General features: G+C 40.6%; 2 protein-coding genes across 4 annotated transcripts in view; one reads left to right on the plus strand and one right to left on the minus strand.

Moving 5' to 3' along the window:
- Window positions 1-18,958, minus strand: part of LOC131264402 (uncharacterized) — a 67,059-nt gene extending 48,101 nt beyond the window's left edge. The window contains exon 1 of the mRNA XM_058266706.1: window positions 18,187-18,958. Within this exon, the coding sequence (XP_058122689.1) occupies window positions 18,187-18,958 (772 nt within the window). The remainder of the gene's footprint in view (window positions 1-18,186) is intronic.
- LOC131266683 (uncharacterized) overlaps window positions 1-20,644 on the plus strand; it is a 38,098-nt gene that overhangs the window by 4,728 nt on the left and 12,726 nt on the right. The gene's annotated exons all lie outside the window — the stretch shown is intronic.

Below are 20,644 nucleotides of genomic sequence, written 5' to 3' on the forward strand. Positions count from 1 at the left end.
TCCCCTGGCCCTAATCGTGCGTCTTACTATACATATGTGCGCATTAGAGAGTCCAATAGCGCAGCAACATCGGATGCTTTCGCGCCGAGTGCGACGCAGTTTAAAATGCGGCGCAACAATTAACGCAACTAGGTTTCACAACAACGTCACCGAAAGGACGCGATCGGTTCAGTACTATGATAAACGAGGCGCAAATTTGAGAAGTTTTTTTTCAAGAACACCAAAAGCTCACCATTTTTTTATTCATAAATATATTATTTTTATTATGTTTCGAATCTTTCGAGATTAATTTTAGCATATTTAAGGGTGGATGTGGCGATTAGATTTTTATCACAACACCGTCGCTGTCAGCTGCACCAGCAGTCAATGGGACAGGGGGAGCCAGACCACGAAGGGGATAAAAGGGCTGCGCGGGCCACCATAGGGCCTCTTCGCGATAAATTTGGCGTGATAACAAGTTCCGAACAAAAACACTAATTTGTGGTTCTTTATGGAAACAAAGCCTGTTAGTATAGTAAGTTAGTAATACAACAAAGTGTTGTTAGTACCTGTTGGCTGTGTTGGCTTTATAACGGGTTTACTCTGTTCTAAAATTCAAGATTTAATTAGGAATGTTAAAATTGAATGTATGTTGGCAGTCGAGATAACGAAATGTTCACGAGTTTGGATCAACGTACCGTTTGAATTCAACATCGGACATTAAAAGAATTATTAGTATCAATGATTGATTTTTGACTATGAACTTAAATGATTTTGATGACGTGAAGAAGCCATTTGGGTTGTTGTTAGTGTAGTGTTTTAGAATGAACTTCACGGGTTGCGTTTTTATTATAGCAACAAAAAAATAACTATAAATGATGAACGGCTTTCTATACGGTAAATTATTTGAAAGGTCAGGTTTTCATAAATATATATAAATTGATTCAACCGTTTCATGTACAATAAATGAAGCATAAATTATCGCCGAGTTCAGATCGTCTCGTCTCGACGGTCGTCTATGTAACGAGAACGTAGAACGTAAACCGTAAATATTCGTATAGGACGGAGGATATTTTTCGCGTCAGCGTTCGCCAAACATTTATTTGGAATTTTCACGAATTTCTAATCGAAAATGAATATATTGACGAACGCAGGCAGTTGTTCCTTTTTGTAAGTTGCATTAGTTTAAAAAAAGGCCCGTATTATATATAATTCATTACATACTAAAACGATAATGGACGAATAGCTCGAATAATTTTATTTTGTAGGAGTCGCATGTGCGTGTTGACTTTAATTGAAGACACTCTTTTTGAAACTACGCTATTGTATTAAATTGCTACGAAACATGAACGTTCTTTAATAGAGTTTTATCATGAATTATCAATCAATATATCAACATAAAAGTTAACAAACAGCTTCATTTGTAACATTGTAACATTGTCTGTTGTGATTACAAATTGCTTCTATTTACAACTATTAATGGTCTTTTTCTGTAAATAATTTTGCCCACGTAAATATAGGTTGACATTCCATTCCGTGTTCAAACTAACACTACCACCACCCCATTTGCTGGTTGTTAATAGGAGAAGTTGAATTGATAAACGCCTCAGCGCTAATACGATGTGCTGATATGTAACTTTACCTCGAAGCGCGTGTTTTGTTTGGGATGGAATATATAACACTGGCCAATCGCCATGTGTCGCTGATGTTGCGCCTTTTGCACGTTCTTCCGCTCATCGGCAACCTTCCTTGGTGTAAATATCTGCAAGGGGGAAACTCGTTAGCATACGGTCATCCAACACTTTTGCTTCTTCGTCGGATCCGCTTGTCGCCATGTGGCGTCCGTGCAAACAGCTGTCCGCGGCTGCAACACAGAAGTAGCCGCATATTGGTTCCATGTTCTATCACTGTCACTTGATTACCCTTTTGAAAGAGCATGCATATCCATCTTTTTTTTGCGTCCAGCCTTGTGGCCCACTGTTGCCGCGTGGAAAATTTAATTACCTCCAAAGACGCCACCAGCTACTACTGCACTCAACGTCACTTGGAAAATGTGGTGGCTTGCTTTGTGGTGTGGGTGCTGTTGGTTGGTGCTTCGCATGCGGACCTTCGGTTTCTTGTTGGCGATGTTGGTTATTTTTGCGTGTCTGGATTTTTTGAATGAAACTAGGAAAAGCTACCCGGTGGCCTAGGAAGCGGAATGTGTTCATTCATGTGAAACATTCGGCTTGCGCACGAACTAAAATGATCAATCAATCCCCGTGATCCCTAAATACCCATACTACGGAATCGATAGTTTGTGGTTATGGTGTTGAGGAACGGGTGGTAGGGTGGTGCTTCACAAGTTATGCTAATTAATGAGTAGCTGCTAGTATGACGTCAGTTGCCGATGTGATGTAAGCAGGTTCGTCTTGAATTTTTCGCCCGTGTAAGATTGACCGACCTTTGCCGGGTTTTGGAGAAACTATTATGTCTCGCGTTAGTGTTTTTGTCTCATCGTACAATGAAAATAGATTTTTGCTAATGAATTCTAAGACGTTTTGTTAGAAATCAATTCTATTTATTTTTAAATACCATTTGCTTTCCCTCTGTAAAACATATTTATAAAAGTGGACGCATTGAACAACATTCACTGCTCCGAATATCGTCGAAACGTATACGAAAAGATTATCGATTCTCATAAAAATTGTAAGTATCTAGCAATCGACTTGAGTTCCCAAGGACGAGTACTAACAATTGCTCGATGAGGATTGTTGATGAGTATGTGTTTGAACGACATATTTGCAAGGACGATTTAGCTATCAAAATACTTGTTCATTCGTCTCAAGCGCACGTTGTTTCCCTGTGTTTCCCATGGGCTTCGAGGTGCGCTGTTCGAGGCAGATCAAAACGGGAGGTAACTTCATGTAATACCTCGCTTTCGGTCATCTAAAGCTAGCCACCACTCTATGGACTTACATATTGTAAGTAGTTTTCAAGGTCCTCGCCGTGCTTACTAGAGCCAGAGTAGCGTGTGGTTTTTTGCTGATGATTTACATTCCTGAAATGTGTTCAAGGGATTGGAGAAAGCGAGAGATTGAATTCAGGCTAAGCAGAGGAAGGGACACTAATTTGCTTTGAAGCGCGAGTAGTGAAATATGCAGGGATTCTGTCAACAAGAATATAAAAACATGCTGAGGTATCTCAACGCCAACAATGTTCCGAAGAATCCGCCTTCGGCGATTGTGAACAACTAAAAACAGGCGATCCAACTCTGGAGTTGAGATGAAAGTAAGAAAAAAAAATGTAAGAAAAATAATTAGCTCTATAATCTTGTTGAATGACTTGCCGCAAAGTTTGAAATATATCAACAAACGTGGATAGAAAGTAATGTAATACAGTTGTGTGCCAATTTTAACCGGATTTTAACAGAATACCTTCTATGGTAAAGGCTCAACTAGAGTTAAAAGAACCAGACATGTTGTGAATTCTTCCAGCAACTACGAAGTATATTGATGTTCCTTCTGTTTTTAAGCTCATATGTACATTCACATTGGCGAATTGACGTTTCCAGCCTTTATATTATTTTTGTTTTCGATTTTGATATTTGTTTAATAATGAGATCAGGCGATTTATGTCTGGATGTACGTTTGCTGAAACATGTGGTTTAAACCGGTACTCTGTAGAGATGCTGAAATTGTACATGTGTGGCAAGCATATCATGCAGGTTTTATAATCTGTTTGTTTATTCATCCGTTTTGATTTCCTGTTGCTTTGCTCTACTTTCATATTTTTCTGTTTTTCCGAAATAGATTCAAATAGAAGTCGATGATTGGCTCAAGTGTTAAGTAAATTACACAATGAATATCTTAAAACAGCTAATTACATGCATCTTAAATTCTTCAAAGTTCCCTTTCCATTTAAGATTATTAAAGTTTTTTTTTCATGTGCATCTTGGTTCTTTTCCCTTGTAACAATGTAGATTTAAAAATATTCTAATATTCCCAAACTAAGGAATCTTCAATATTTAAAGCTTTTCCCTGCCAGACTTTGTTGTTTGGTGTTTGAGCACATTTCATCGTAAGGGCAGTATTTTGTTTGAATAGGACGGCGCACGATCCGATTGCGAGCGTGCATGCGAAAGGGTTTCACTTTCCTTTGTGTGTTTTCGCTTCCGCCAGAGCGGCAGCAATTGCTCGTCAGTAGTGACGTCTTGCCTGATTAATCACGACCTCCTAACGAGGCGCAATATATACACAGTAGCTGCCGGCTTTCCGGTGTCGGGACTTTCGTTGTCATTTGCCTCGTGGTCGCGTGCATTCTTCTAGTTCGAAACAATAACAAAGCAAATCAAGCACAACGCCGTCGGTGCCGGGACTAGACGACGCTGCAAGGGCGCGGCCGGTTCATTTCCGGTAGTTACCCCGATGCACCAGAACTGCATCGAGCGATGCAATGCGAACGATTGCATTGCGATGCATGCAGAACTCCGTTAGTTTTGCCTCCATTATTATAAAGTGTTTTGAAACGTCACAATCAACGCTCGACAATGCCAAATAAACATCACCAAGGGGAACGTAATAATCATAAATTTGTGTGAATTCTAACAACAGAATATCACACTTGCAATTGTTACGGCAATTTTTTAAAGGCAAAGAGACAAAGTAATTTTCGTTTCTTGACCACACACAACCCTTCCTCATCTTGCATTAGAGAGAATTCAACATACTAACAACCAGCTCGTATCATTGAGTTGACGAGTTAAAATAAAAGTATATTTAAAAACGTTTATTTACGAGAAAATATAATGTTTATATTTTACAAATTATTTTCTTTTCTATCTTTCCTAAATTAAGTAATAAACTATCCTACTGCTTAATAAGACGACACTTTCAATAATTAATTCGTACTTTGGGTTATTCAAGAAAGAAAATAGAAGACAATCTGAGGTTGCCAAAGAAGAATGTTCTCTTGTCTGTTCGACTTGAAGTGGTCTTGTGCCCTTGGGTTCAAAATAAACGACTTGTTTTTAATGATTTGTGTTTTGTGCCATTTGTATTGTATCAAAATGCCATTTACGTTGTTTGTTTGGGAATACTTTTCAACAATCTTTTCTTCTGTTCTCTTTTCTAAAGCTGAAGCTTAAGAATTTCGTTCATTTCCGCTAAACGCTGATGGAGTCTGTACCGTCCCGTCACGTACAGTGAAGTCATTTGGATAGCATCTCGGCATGACTGCGTGTTAGATGTGTGTCACCTGCAGCCATTAGAGTGCGTGCTATTTTAATTGGTTTCGTGCCGTGGTTGAGCTTGCGTATTCTCTATCCCTGCTACAATATCGCTCGTAAAAGAAAAAAAACGGCATGGTATTAGCGCTTCATGCTGGGCGTTCTCGTTGCTTCGCTGAGGCAAAATTCGCGAGGCGTCAATGTTTGGGTAGGCAGTTCTTGCTATTACCACCGATGGCGCAATCATTTGCGTGCTTGTGCTGCGGTTTAGAATATACGGTAGGTATGTTTTTTTGGTCCTGCCGTTGGGTGACCGTAAGGAAAAGCGTCAGATCTATTAGGCAACGGCTTTGTTGGGCAAACATCGAGGACAACGATGTGTCCGGACGGCAGTTGGGATGACGAGCCGAATTTATGGTAAAAATTATGCACGTGTTTTTGTTTTGGAGAGTGGAAGGAGTAGCAGCATAGCATAAATTTGCACGTTAAGTACAAGTAACACACCTCGCTGTGGGAAGCTGGTGTTTTTTTTGTGTTGTTGCGCGCGTTCTTCTTTTGGATGGTATCGCAAATGAAGGTTCGTTAAGTATTAGAGGAAGAACAGGTAAAAACAAACTGATAAAATTTGTTTGGTTGTCGACACTATTGTATACGCCCATTAACCGGTGAAAGGTCCTTTTTCGTTTGGTGTAAAGGTTAAATTTATGATTAACCCCTTCACAGTCCAGCCAAGTTGAGAAAATGGCTCAAAAAATTTCCACGCTGTTTTTTGTGTTTTTGTATAGTTTTTGATCTAGAAACGAAAAAAAAAAATTTATTATTAAATGTTGGGAATTTTTTTATTAAATTATGGTCAGTTTGCATATGCATTACTTGTTATTGTGTTCAGCAATAAACTACCGATCATAAGCAAAACTTTGGTTCAATTCCATCGATTAATGTTAAATATATGAATACAACTTTAAAAACTGAACAAGTAAAATTGATCTGGTTAGCGATTTTGAAAAATATTTCCTGAAAAAGATACTGTTCTTTCCTGATTCTCTTCCAAGATCATGTTTTTTTCAGTTTCAATAAATTTATCTCTTCCTCATTGAAAACATTTTCGATGCGCCTACCTACACACATAAAAATCTATTAAAAACATCATAATATACACGACTCATTTATACTGCTAATTTCGTTCAATCCTCGTGCTCTAGAAGGTTCGCCTTTTCTTTCCGTCTCAGACAAGATAGAAAGCAAATTTTCATAAGAAGCGGTTCAAGCGCGTGGGATGATATTTTCCTGCTCCAACGCACAAACGTAAATAAAAGCCTTTGGTTGAATAAAATACATAATCCGTACGGAAGTTCGTAATAGCAATGAAAGCTAAATTAAGTTTGATGCTGTGGCGTACTGGTTTTGTCCCCCTCAGATGGGGTTTGAACGTGGACATGTGTTACTAGTGTTTATTGTTCGTTCAATCATGAGTCAATGAGGCATAGGTATTGTTCCTTTAATCTTCTTTGATCGACTCGGCGTCAATTTTCCTCAAAAGTCAATAATATCCAAAATTAATTATTTATTATTTTGCCATTTTTTACCGCTAAGACTTTTCGCATATTTTTAACCTTCTTAATGCTCCTAATCTCCCAAGAGCCTGTTTGCTTAACATGTAATTTTATCAAGCTTCTCGGCAGTGGAGACATATTATTCCCAGTAGCAACCAAACCTCCACAAATGAGCGATGGTAGAAAAAAGTTCGAGGAATGTAATCGCAACGCGCATCGAAGCGTGACAGACTCGAAGACGTGTTCGTAGCCTCATAGCACTCCCAAACTGTCCGCCACAGAAGAGCCTCGACGGTTATTGCCGACGTTTCGTTGGGACGTGGTTTTCCGTGCTCGCGAAGCTGGATGGTCTTGTTCAAAAGGTGGCAGTTTTATCGTGCCAACGAACGCTCATCGCCGACAGATTATATTGGAAACAGAGAAAAAGAGAGAGAGACTACTTCATTACGAAATGTGTGCTGCTCTATTTTCAGTGGCAAATTTGTCGTTGAACTGACGGAAGCTCAAAACTCTTTGGACGAACTCGAAGCTAAAAATATTTGGGAAATAAAATAACGTTTCACCTGGAAGAAAGCAGTTCGACGAGTTGTGCACCATTCTGAGGTTTATGTAAGCACGACGTTTTACTACACGTGCCCAGAGCATAATGTAACGTTCTACCGTGTGTGTGTGTGTGCGTGTTGACACAATTTTATCTTCAAATTGTTAAATCAAGAAAACTTGCATTAAAACGATTATAAGGAAAGTCAGAGAGAAATTAATGATCGAATAGTTTTTGACACATTTTTTTAAAATATTATAATTGCGTTTTTCGAGCGACGAGTTTAAAATTGGTTGCAAAAATTTGTGCACTTGGTATTGAGTACGAGTGTATGATTGTATGGTTGTAACATAGTTGTTGTATAATATTGATGTATAATATTTGTTGATAAAATTTCGATGAACACATTGCCTCTCGGCTGTTTTTTTTTACAATTATATAATCAAATCAACCTTGAGTGCGCTTCGTGTCTACATTAAACTGAAAAAAGTGACAGCTAAACTGATATTTTTGCGAGTATTTTCGGTCTTTTGCGCCTCGTGTAAACTAACATATAACTCCTGAAAATCAACATGTTTTTATAAACATTGTGTTTGTTCTCATTTTAAGTTCAAATAATTGTTCTTTGCTACAAACGTTTGTTGAGCACTAATGGAATCTCGATTTAGTCTCGTTCAAATAACTAAGACGTTGGGAGATGTTTTGTTTAATAGTAACATGTGAAATAAAATATCATTTCGTTCAAAGTGTATCAAATATGATTTAAATATATTTATTTAAAGGCCTTGGTATATTTTTCAATTGTATGCAATGAGGCATCAAGTTTACTTTTCAATCAATACACATTGCACTTCCGTAACAACTTGCCAAACTTGCATCCATGATGCTGCATACATTAAACAAAATGGCTTTGCAGATCGATTTGGGTTATAATGTACCCCAAGCACGATCTCCCACTCGATTTATCTTCGTTTGACCATGAAATTTGCAATTGCTGACAGCGTTGTGTTGGAAACATGTTGCATCTCTTGAGGATTGGATGGGCAATTAAAAATTTATGCAATTGAGTTTTCCTTTTAAAGTAGTTTTTTTTTTGCTTTTTTGCCTGACTCGGCAAAAATTACTGGTCGTTGTAATACCGAGAAGCACTCTGATGGGTTTAGAGGAAAATAAAAGAACTCAGCTAGCGCTTCATGCTAGCACGCTTTATGCGCTGTTGTGTTGCTGCACATGTGTAAAATAAGAGTCATACCATGCGTTGGCGTGGAAATTGTGGTAAACATTACGTCGGATCCACAACACAGTGAGGCTGCCACACCAACACATACACAAACACACACCGCATGCCATTTCAAAACATTCCCTGCCGACAGGAACGGCATCGACCGAGAGATGTTTAGAGCGAGCGCGAAGGAGCCCGATGGAAACATGCGCACAGTCGAGCTATGGAGGCGCATGGTGCCTCGTGGAAAACTGGCAACGGAGAACGCTTTTCGCTGGCAGTGCCCGATGTGTGCACCTATTACTACGACAAGCATGGGCCGCCGCACACCAGCAAAGGCGTACCATCGTGGGAGCGCATCGGTGACGCGTTCCAGATCATTCCAAATGACCATTTTGCCGGCGTAGAAAAACTTCATTGAAAAACGAAGGTCCTTCTGCTTCCGTCCCGTGTTCGCTGCGGGAAAGACCGATAGATTGCTGTTTTTTTCTCTTCTATTTCTCCGGTGGCTCCGAGCTGAGGGTCATGGTTAAGTTTGGTGCCAGTGCTTTTCCCCGGTTTTACACGGACTAACCTCGAATGGAACGTTCTCCAACAGTGGCAGTCCGTGGCCAACGCCAACGGTGAGCGTAGGAGCGTTTTTTTACCCCCATCTTGATTTATTCGTTTTCTTCTTTCTGTGTTTCTGTGTTCGGTTTAGTGTGTAACTCGTCACATTGTTGCAATGGCTCCCACCGTCGTTTTGCAGAAGCTCGCCAGTTCGTTTCCCGTTTGCTGCACATCGTTGGTGCACTTTGGAGTTTTTATTTTTATTTTTCCCCTTTCAAGAAAAGCTGCTTCCGGAAATAATACGGCTGATGCAGTTAGTTTCCTCAGTTATCGGGACGTTATTTATTACGTTTGCATCTTTGTGACGGGGTTGCAAACGCAGAAGAGAAAACTGTAACAGATCTCGGAGTGTTGTTGTGCGAGGAGGATTTCATCGCGGTGCAAAAGTGTTTTTGATTGTATTTTTGTATTTCATCCGCCAGGGGTTTTGTCTGCCTTGCCGCTTCGATTTATAGCTCACGGCCCCATGATGATTTACGACAGCGGGGGTACTCGTACTAGTGGAGGAATATTGCTCGGTTTCCCTTACCAATCATGGATGGGCTAATGATTTATTGTGCGTTTGATGATATTTCACCTCCCGGGTATGAGGAAACATTCCCATGGCACCAGCGTTACAGGCTAGAAACGATGTAACATTTCAACCTGTTGGTTTGAACTATCTGCGGGTGGATTCATTCTGTTTAAGATTTGTTGCAAACTGTAATCGAATGCACCATCTACTTTAATGTAGTTTTACCTCAAGCGCGTTTTCTTAAAATGTGTAATTTGTGGATCTCCGGAATGAAATTTTTTTATTACGTTCGATTGATTGATGCTTACTGAGCATACATCCAATGTGAATGCTACTTGTTTGTTTCTCTCCTGGCACTTTAATATTCCGTTTTGGCGCGTGCCATAGATTATTCGTTTCTACGAAACCAAATAACGGAGAAGCTATTATTGTGTGGAAGCTTTAGTTCCATCAAGTATAAGGACACTCAAATCGTTTTACACGTAGGTTGTAGCACAAACATAAAATGCCATGGAAAAGTTGACGTTTTTGAGCTTTTTTAAAAACAAATTATGCAAAATATTCCATTGACGTCTCCAAATCAATAAAAAAAGTGTTGTTTGCTTGTTAAGGAAATATTCTGTCTTTATTTAATAACGAACAAAGTACGTGTTTTTTCTTCACGATACAGATGGAGAAAGATAAACATATTAATAGCATTTCTGTACAATGGTTGTGTTTTGCTTCAATACTTAGTATACACATTTGTTTTTCTATTTTTAGGTAAGACCAGACGATCCATGAAACAAGTTGCAAATGATGGAAACTAAATAATCAGTAGCGGTAGAAGAAAATTCGCTTATGGTGAGCTATATATTCACTTTGGCAATTAAAATACGTCCGCTACATATTACACTCCGTATACCAATATATTGTAAGATCGGTCAAAAATTGTTCGATGGAAAGAAGTCGATGTGACAAATTTATCTACATCGTGAATGAATGATTATTGTGATATGTCATCAATGCATCTTGCATGTCTGCAGTTGATTGGAATTATTTGCAGTTATAAGCTGGCTTGAAACAAAGTTACTGGCTGGTAGGAATTGATCTTTCGTTGTTCGTTCGTTTGTCATTCTCTCCGTAACAGGAAATAAATTAACAAATGCCCTGCTTGAGTGGACTATGCGTTGGTTAGTTTTTAATTTTTTTGGCTTTTAATTTTGCTGAAAACCATCAAAAATTTATTACTTGTTTTATTTACTTTCATCCGTTTCATTGCGGATAGAACAGATTCTTAGTAACGTCCATTCCATGATAAGAAATTTTTGACGCCAAGAGCCAATATTCACGGTAAAAACCCAGCAGTGGACGAGGGAGTAGAAAAGCTTACCTTTCTTACATTACCAGTCATGTTTGAGAAAAGTGGTCTTCATTTTTCTCGTTGACAAAAATCTGTCGAACGACATTTTACTGGTTTTTGTTTGTTTCGCCAATAGGCGGTCACTGAAGACATGCATTTTTGTTCTACGGTTTCGGATACCACCAAAATTACTGGTTGGTTGTTAAGTATTAAGTGGTTCTTTTTCTCATGCTTCTTGTCATACTTTTTTTACGCCTAATAAAAGCTCATTCTTGTTGTGTTTATTTAAAAATTTGTATGGGATGGTGCCTTTTACGACTTCATTTCTTTTCGTGATTCTTAAACTGTTAAATATTTTACTTTGTGTTGAATAAGCGTTAGCGGAAATAAAAGTCGATGTCTTATTAGAGCAGGTTACAACCCACATCATTCTTTAGAAAAATAGAGTAGGCAAATTAAGATTTAAAAAAATGTGAATTCAGTTTTGATAAACATGGCAACGAAACATGGTAGTACATATCTCCATAAACCCAACAACGTTGTCCCCAACTCAAATCAGAAAGCGGCTACCCTAGTTTGGTAAAAGTGGCTTGAAAAAGAAGTTTTTTCCAACAATTTGACAGCAGACGTGCTAAAAACAATATTAACTGATTAAAAAATCCACCTACAAATAGTTCAGTTATGTAATGCATATAAATTAAAAATAATATTTTCCTATCTGCTCGAGATGTCGCTTTTTTCGCTTTAGCGTGAACTTCCAAAACTATCCAGCAAAATTGCATCTACCTATTCTAAACCAATGCAGTGAATGAAGTAAATGACTATTTCTTATCGGAAAACTAAAACCTACGGACACTCTGGGGCAGTCGCTCAATGTCGTCGCTTTCCGCTTACATAAGTGCGTTTGTATCTAGTACGTAGCGTACAAAATGCAACGGTGCCGGTAAACCTATTAAGTGTATTTCCCCGATAGGTTTGCTTTCAGTTCCGTTTGCGTCAGATTGCCGTCTAAAATGGGCCAGATGTCACCAAAGTAAGGTGGGAAGGGGTCCCAAGAAATGTTATGTTTTCTCTACGGCGTCGTACGATGTCGGTGCAATGGGTTGACGGGTCGTTCGCGATGCTCTTTTCCATCCATCAGCGGGGAAAGCATTCCAATACGGCGATAAAACGCATGGAAAAAGAAACGTTTGCGATGTTTAAGAGTGCTCACAACCTCCAAGAGCCATTGGATCCGTTCAAGGACGATTTGAATTTTCTTCCGTCAAGACGATGAATGGGAGAAAAATGAAAAAAAAAACAGGAAAAGTCACCAAACCCTCATCCCTCAGTAGCTTTATACTGAGGCCATTTGGATGTTATATTTAATTAAAAACTAACATTATCCCGATCGGGGAAACACGGTTGACATCCGGGTTATCGTTCGGCCTGCAAAGACACCGGAACTTTCTCGGCGACAAGAAGTCGTGCAATGTCACGGTGTCTTCAGCGTGGCAAACTGGGAAAACATCCCCGTTGCCCGGCCTCAGAGATGGGGCGGTAGTTTCACCATGGTTTTCCGTTTCCGGTCGCCACCATAGCTCGCTTCAGTCACTCTGTGTGCGGTGGCTTCGCGCGATAGCAAGTGGCACATGGAGGCGCCTGGTGTCTGGTGTCGCGCAGGAAAGCATCACCTTCGGCCTCATTGAATGATTTCCGTTCATTTAAATTTAACGTACTAGAACTGGAGCTTCCCACCGTTCAGAGCAAGAAATAGAGTTCTATTTCAGACGACAGGTTTTAGTTGGCTTGAGTGCGTTGAAGAGACGATTTAATTGGATCTAACGATTGCTGCTGGATATTTTCGTTCTAAACTTTGTTCAAATGCAGCTAATCTGATAACTTTTTAAAGCTTCAAATCGGATTTCGCACGATTTCAAATGTTGTCGTTTTATCCTGCATTAAACATCTGAACATTTTCCAGGTCTGCATTGGACACCAACAGACATTGTGCCCAATTTCGACTTTACGATCGATAAAATTGCAATGTGTGTGCGGTACTGCGGGTCGGTAGCATTTTCCTGCATTTTCGTCAAGCATGAAGTGTTTGTGTAAAATGCCAAACCGTTTACTGGAGCAGAACGGCTGCACGCTGAGTGGTGTGCTTTTTCTTGTTTATTTAGAAGCAGACAGTTATTTAAATATGACTCACAGAAAAAGCAGTCGGTCAAGTCCTTCAAATATTTAACTTGTTGTTTAACCTAGTGGTAGATTGGTTTCATTTCAAGTATTGATACAATTCATTCAGTTAAGTGCTAGTTTGCTCAAATGTGATGATCGATGATTTTGTTCTGTTAAACAACGTAATGGATGCGACTTACGACTGTAAATTGCGATGAAGCAGCTTAACGTTGGTGTTTGCAGCGAAGTTGCTAAACATATTTTCGTCGCTATGCTGTTGTTCCAATAAATTGTAGCTACAAAACCGTAGTAATATTCAGATTGCAATAAACTGTGCAACATATAATTGATGTGTTGGCATGAAACTTTCAAGCAATATAGTTTAGTCGATATTCAGAGAACTAATTGTATCAGTGCTGAAATATTGACTATCGGCGAAAGATATAAAATGGCAACGGTATAAAATAGTTTCAACCACGGTAGTTCATTTCGCATCTTCTTCCATCTATTTCTGTCCGCCTGAGCGTCGACAGCACATTTCAGATGAATGAATATTTATTTTCTGTTCTATTTTCACTGCATCATCTATTTATAAGATAGCAAAATGTAACTGCCGTATCGGATTTGTGCTGCTTTTGTACTTCCTATGGGTTGGATTTTCTGCCTCAATTTGTTCAACCAAACGCAAAAGCTTCAGGTCGTAGATCACCGACCGATTGTGGATAGCAGTCCAATCAGCCCAAGAGCATTGGTGGATAGATCAAAGACATGGAATTGTCGAGTATGCTTTCCACATTATTAGAAAGCGCACTACATCTGTTCCACTCAATCAGAGAAGAGTTAGCCCGTAATGGAGCGCAATGGTTGCAGTTTTCCGCACGACGTCGATCAATTCTTGTGCCATATTTTATCTCATACAGGGTCTGGAGCTTGTGAGAAACGTCAAGATTGTAAAAATATTCGAAATGCAAATTTCGCGATGATTCATTTAAAAAGACTAATTGTTATATTTTGCTTCATCTTCACTTCTTGTTTAAATACAACTATTTTTCTATGCGTTTTATTAAAACGTAATTTTTGCATAACTTTGAGCTAGCGAGAAAAATGTGTACAAGTAAAATATCTGTGTTTTAGTTTATATTTCTTCACATTTGCAATAGTGATTAATGAACAAATCTTGCGACTTCATACAGCATACAGTTGCCCAAAGGGAATGTTTATGCTGATGAATAATTTATGCTCCAACCTATCTTGCCTCGTATGTCGAATGACTTGGCGAGGTCAACGTCTTGGCAGTTTTGTACAGTACGCTGAAAAACGCTGGCCGCTAAGGTAGGGCTAAAAAAGAATTTGTGGCACGTTAAAGTTATCGGGCCAAGTGTCATTTTCATTCATGCCAACGAGGCTCGTTTATTCCTGGCGGTTGGCAAAAAGGCAAGCTAAAGGAGTTACTGGTTTTTTTACGAAAGCAAGCGAACGGAAGAAAAGGTGTACTATAACTGATGCCCTTAGAGAAAGATACAGAGTTTCGTGATTAATTTGTGACACGCGTAAATGGTAGTGAAACCCTCAACTGCAAGCCATAGCACAGAATAGTGAAGTTAAGGATGGTGGCTTTTGCTTATCTGCCATTTTCTACAAACCTATTTAAAAGCTTTCTACGAAATACATTGAAGTGTTCTCATATTACTACAGTCCTTTTGTTTAGTCATGTTATTCCTGTATAGATAAATTGAATCTTACAAAGTGAGCGATTCTCGTCAACAACTTATTGCGTTATTGATAATGATGAAATACTTCATTTTCGTAAAATGCTTACCAAACATAGTTAAAATCATTTTTCAAAACAAGTATGTCATTGATACATTGCAAATTATCTTATTGATAATCATGACACTTCTAAAATGTCTTCTCCTAACTCTTACCGGATTAAGGTTCCGAGGAAACCAAGGTTTTCTCTGAATAATTTACTATGGAACAAATAAACATCCGATAATAAATGTCCGTCTCGGGAAGCACAAGCATGACATAAGCGTGCGGTACATGCCATACCGTACAAGAATCACAGAATGTGCCACGTCTAGTGGAAATATTTATACCTAAAACCGATTTCCTCTGTTTATTCGACACGGCTGAGTTGATTATTATTGATAGCGATCCATTTTGATCGGTCCTGTTCAGTTCGAACGTGAATAATATTTTTTATTAAATTATTAGACAAGTTTTCCGCTGGTCTGGATTATTTATTGTTTTTCTTGTGTAACACTGTGGTCGGCGTCGATCTTTAAATAATTGAGCGAATCCATCTCATCAAACTAATGTGCGTTCGATGTTCTCCACGGCCATTACCGAAACGGGTCCCTTCGCTGTGTTATTTATGCGGTCGACGTCCGTTTCGTTCCATCAACCGTTGGACGTTTTACGTCCACTTCTAAAGCATAGGAAAACACGATATGCTTTTTTTTTCGTAGAAGCATGTCCGAACCCCCGACGGATCACATCGGCGATAGGGGAAAGAAATGTTGAGTGAATGCATCATCATCATAATCATGTTTGATTTTTCTACATGACGTTTGACTCTGACCCATGTGGCGGAATGCATCGGACACAATGTAAAAGGAAGACGAGAGTAGATGTGGAAGTGATCGTTTCACCTTCACTTGACTTTTGCTTGTCGCGGGAAAATCATTGACATTTTCTAAAAATCAATCTTTTTCGTGCAGTTTGATTCCGTGGCTTGTGTTTTGCACATCGTTGCAAGTTAGTCCAATAAAGTCGAGATAATGAGAGATTTTCGAACCACACTCACACCATATAAACATACACACACACACACTGCATACATTCTATACAGGAAAACTTAGCAGAATAATACAAATGTAATTGATGCTAACGAAGCATTTTCACGGTGTCGTTGTCATGCCGCTCTTGTTGGAGTGTGATTCGATCGGGCCTACGCGGAGATGCGCCACACGGGCAGTGAACAGTTCTCATCCCCCAGAACGTTACGCTTCCTTATCTTGCTCGCAACATAAACGCAACTGTCGTCCAACGGATGCCCACAAGCCGAGGGTGGTGGATGCGATATGTATTGCGAAATACTTGAGCAGACGGTCGTATTAAATTGAAATTCATTGCTTTCCCTGCTTCCACTTGACTGGGATGGCTACTGCACCGATCTCTGCTAGTGCCAGTGGCTTACAATTTGAATGTCACGACGGGCTACGGAAATAAATTTTATTAACCACGGGGATCGTGACCATAATGTGACAGAATGAATCAATTGTAGTGTCGCCAATAACATTGACAGTAGACGAGCATGATAACGTTCCCCGCTTTATTTGATTTCTGGTTTAGAATAATGGTTTCCCTTAAGGCGAACACTATACAGTTCTAACTTTTATACGTTCGTAAAAACCCGTTTGGACCAATGTTTTTAATGTTTATCAAAGAGAACAGTTTTGCGTTCCTTACGAATATATTTGAGGAACTTGAAAATATTGAGTCATCAGGACACACTTCATTAGGAATAATTTGTAGATTATTATGTGAGCAAATAACGCAATTATTTTTTTAATTTTTGCAAATCGTTTGTAACAGTAAAAGATAAATTTTGGTCGCTTGTGAATGCGCCACAAATTTAGTGCTTTATTCACGATTATTCGATTTACAACTTTTAAATGGGGCTTGCCTCTACAATTCTCCCGCTTATATACGCAAACCTTGGGTCGGCGTAATCCTAAATCGGTGTAATCGGTGTAACTACACCGTAGTTTGCGCCGGCTTGTTGACGAATATCAGCAGTGTCAACCCTGTCTTGTTTCCATTCGTGACATTCCTCCCCTCGTGGCACATAGTGCCACTTTATTGTTTTAATCTTGGAACGTGGGGAAACATTAAGTTTACATGCTGATTTTTTTGCGCCTAGCCGTAACCTAACAGGTAAGTGTAGTTTAACTAAGAATTTCATTAACACGCCTCCTATATTTTTAGACAACTGCCATAGGGTATTTGTCGCAGTTCCTAAATTGATGACACTGGTATCGACCAGTGATAACGATAACGTCGATTCCCTTGCACCTAGCAACACAAAGCAACAAAGCTAGTGACCCCACGAGACACGTCGGGGCAACCAAAAAATGCCAGTAGCATTTGTGCTCCAACCGTCGCGCCTGCCTTCGAAGCCGCCGAGCACCAACACACCAACGCCTTCGCAGGTGCGGGCGACCGATCGCCTGACCGCATCATCCGTTCACAACCATCCTTTTTTGCAGCCTTCGATGTGGGGCACAGTTGCATGTTGTGATGCTGGTGGCTGCCCGGTTGCTCGCTGCCGCTCGGTCGTGGATGATGGTAGTGCCGGCGAGAATAACAGTTAGGATTCGGAGTCATCGCAATGCAGCATGGATCCTGTGCCGATAGTAGCAGTTGCTTTTGTTGCTGCTGCCAATGGTCATGAAAGGATGTCCAAGCCTTCACTAGTTTCGGCCGCAGGCGCCCATGGAGCTTTGAAATCAATCGCGCTGGCTGGATCGGTCGTACTGGTTGGGCTGATCGCGCTGGCAATTTTTGGTAAGTGCCAACTCTTTTGCCCGACACTCGTAGTCGTCTCTTCTTCGTCGTCTGACTGCAGTGAGATAGTGGGCTCGTACTGTCCAAGGGAAGCATCGATCTCACTAGTCGGTTTTTTGTCGCAGGAATCCACATATGCAGGCTTGGCGAAGTCGATCGCGCAGGGTCCGAACACCGTCCAACCCAATGGAGTTTGCGTCGCGATAGGTTTATCCCAGCCTCCGTCGTGGTACAGCAAAGCCTTGCCAAGATGGCAATTATCAGCACCTTTGGTAGCGTGGATATTTGCGCAGTTTCGTGAACGCCGGAGATGCGCAAGGAAACTGCCACCGATTCCGCCTCCAACCTGGTCGTCCCTCCAGTCCAACTCAAGCAGAACGGACTAGACGCTCCGCTCAACCCCAGCCGTTCAATCAACTCCTGATCGACAAGTGTTGATGAAGCTCCTTCATCGAAGAAGGCAAAAGTGTCCACGGGTTTATCCTTACCGTGGATTGTGATAGGTACGTACCGAAGCAGCACGCCATCGTTGGCCGTCGTATGAGTGTAACAGTGTTTAGTGGGTGCGATTTGTGTGTCGATGAGTTCGCGTGTCCGTGTGCCCGAGTCGTTGATCTCACCGTGAAGAAGACATTGATGAACATCCGCGCATCCGTGTTTCGTGAGTGCTGTGATTTGCGTGCCGTCTGTGTGATGCCGGGATGCGGTCGGCGTCGTCAAACGGCAAATCGTTGCGAGGCCTCCTTCGTCTTGCTGGTGCACATCCGCCATCGCGCCTCGCTCCTCCCGGTCGTTGCACTCGGCTGGGCGATCAACCGACGCCATCGCGCTATCCTCGCTGTGGTCAACGCTCACGGTACGATCAGCTGACGCCATCGCGCTAGATGCCCCTCGGTCGACGCACCCAGTAACACCTTCGTTTGGCTCAGCGCTGCGCCACGGCGCTGGCCACCTTTGGCCATCCGTTCTGGACGACTCGCCCCTTTCCGTTGCCAACAGTCGTTCCGCCAACCGCAGCTCCCGGCGCTCCATCTCGAGCTCAAGCTCGCGACGCTCGATCCGAAATCGTTGTTTCTCGATTTCGAACTCGCGCCGGGCCAAGCTTAGCGTTGCCGCTTCGGAAGCACCATGTCCGCGGGTGCTCCGATCGCATTGTGACCCAGGCGGATGGTCGCGACAGCGTCCGCTGCTGGTTGGGGGGTTGGCAATGGGAGCGTTCTTCTGCTCTACGGTTTCCATTTGATATCGTTCCGTCGCCATCGTTTTCGCGGGGTTGCACACTCTTCGGAATTATAACAACTTCTCGCGCGAAATTTATCGATTTCTTTCCGCCGGTCCGACACTCTCCGGGATTACACGAACTTCGTACGGATTGATCGATTGAACGATTTTCGTCGCGGATTAAACACTCTCCGGGATTATATTAATTCGCGCGACTGTGACTTGTGGAACGCACAATAAATTTGTGGAAACTAAATTTGTGGAATGTTGCAAATCGTTTGTAACATTAAAAGATAAATTTTGGTCGCTTGTGAATGCGCCACAAATTTAGTGCTTTATTCACGATTATTCGATTTACAACTTTTAAATGGGGCTTGCCTCTACAATTCTCCCGCTTATATACGCAAACCTTGGGTCGGCGTAATCCTAAATCGGTGTAATCGGTGTAACTACACCGTAGTTTGCGCCGGCTTGTTGACGAATATCAGCAGTGTCAACCCTGTCTTGTTTCCATTCGTGACAATCAAGTTAAACATATTAAAATACTTTCGAATTTCGATAAACCAATACCTAACGTAGTATACGAATTACAGTACATGCCCGTTTTTGTGAACTCGGATTTTAATGAGAATCGAGAAATTTTATCTTGTCATTTTTGTATAAAATGATGAGATAACGACGTAGAGAGGATACGAAAGGATAAAAAGCATGTTTAGCTATCAGTTTTAGAATTCAACTGTTTATAAATCAATCATTAATTTCGTTTTTTTTTTTGTATATAAACTACAAATTTTCAATATACCTTTTTATGTATGCATATGATGATAAAAATAAAATGGTAATAGCACCATTCTTGGAAACTATTAATCAATCTGAATTTAAAGTTTAAAAATGTGTTTGAAGAAAGTTCATATTTTATAAAGAAGATAAGGGAGACATTTTTAGTGATCTTGTGAAACTTTCCTAAGATCAGATTCCAAATGATTTCTGATGCTTTTAGGTAAGCTACACGTGAATTCGGTGGTAATAATAACAGTTTCGGGCACAATTGATTTTGGATCCCCTGTTATAATTAAAATGACTTCGTGTCACGTGCTTAGTCCATTATCTGATAATATCTTTTAGCATACCGACATAAAAAGACCTGCTGCGGTCATGCCGATACTGCCGCAAAATCGTTACTATTCAACTTTGCACTTTTTATGACCCAGGAGAGCATAAACGCACGAAACACTTCTCACGCAAAGCATTAGCTCCCGAGCACCGTCGTCATTTGAATACGGAATAGTTCACTGGGTCCGGTGCTTCTAAAAAAGGACAGTGTCTTAAAGTACAGATAGCTACAAATGCAAAGTTTCTTACAGTTGCGAACCCTTTTTTATTTCTAAACGCCGGTATCTCCACCGTAGCCAAATGAATCCACAAGCTCTCGACCGGACGAAACTGTCCGACTTGAATACTAATGCGCCATTTCGCTTACCTTTGCTTCGGTTCGGAGCTGCGATGGGGTAGGTTGTTTTTTTTTTTTTTATACATCTTACTACGTCCCTTCTTCGGTTGTATTTTTGATTCCTCGGTTTTCTTTCCCATCAATTGGGTGGCCTATATTTGAACAAGCATACCGTTTGAACCCAGTTGTCTGATTGAAGCTGTTGCAAATGAATACGTCTCCTGTTATTGGCTTTCTTTAGACCTGTGAATGAGTTGAAATTTCAATTCATCAAT

The sequence above is a fragment of the Anopheles coustani genome, chromosome 2 (assembly GCF_943734705.1).
Source record: "Anopheles coustani chromosome 2, idAnoCousDA_361_x.2, whole genome shotgun sequence".
NCBI classification, from domain to species: Eukaryota; Metazoa; Arthropoda; class Insecta; order Diptera; family Culicidae; genus Anopheles; species Anopheles coustani.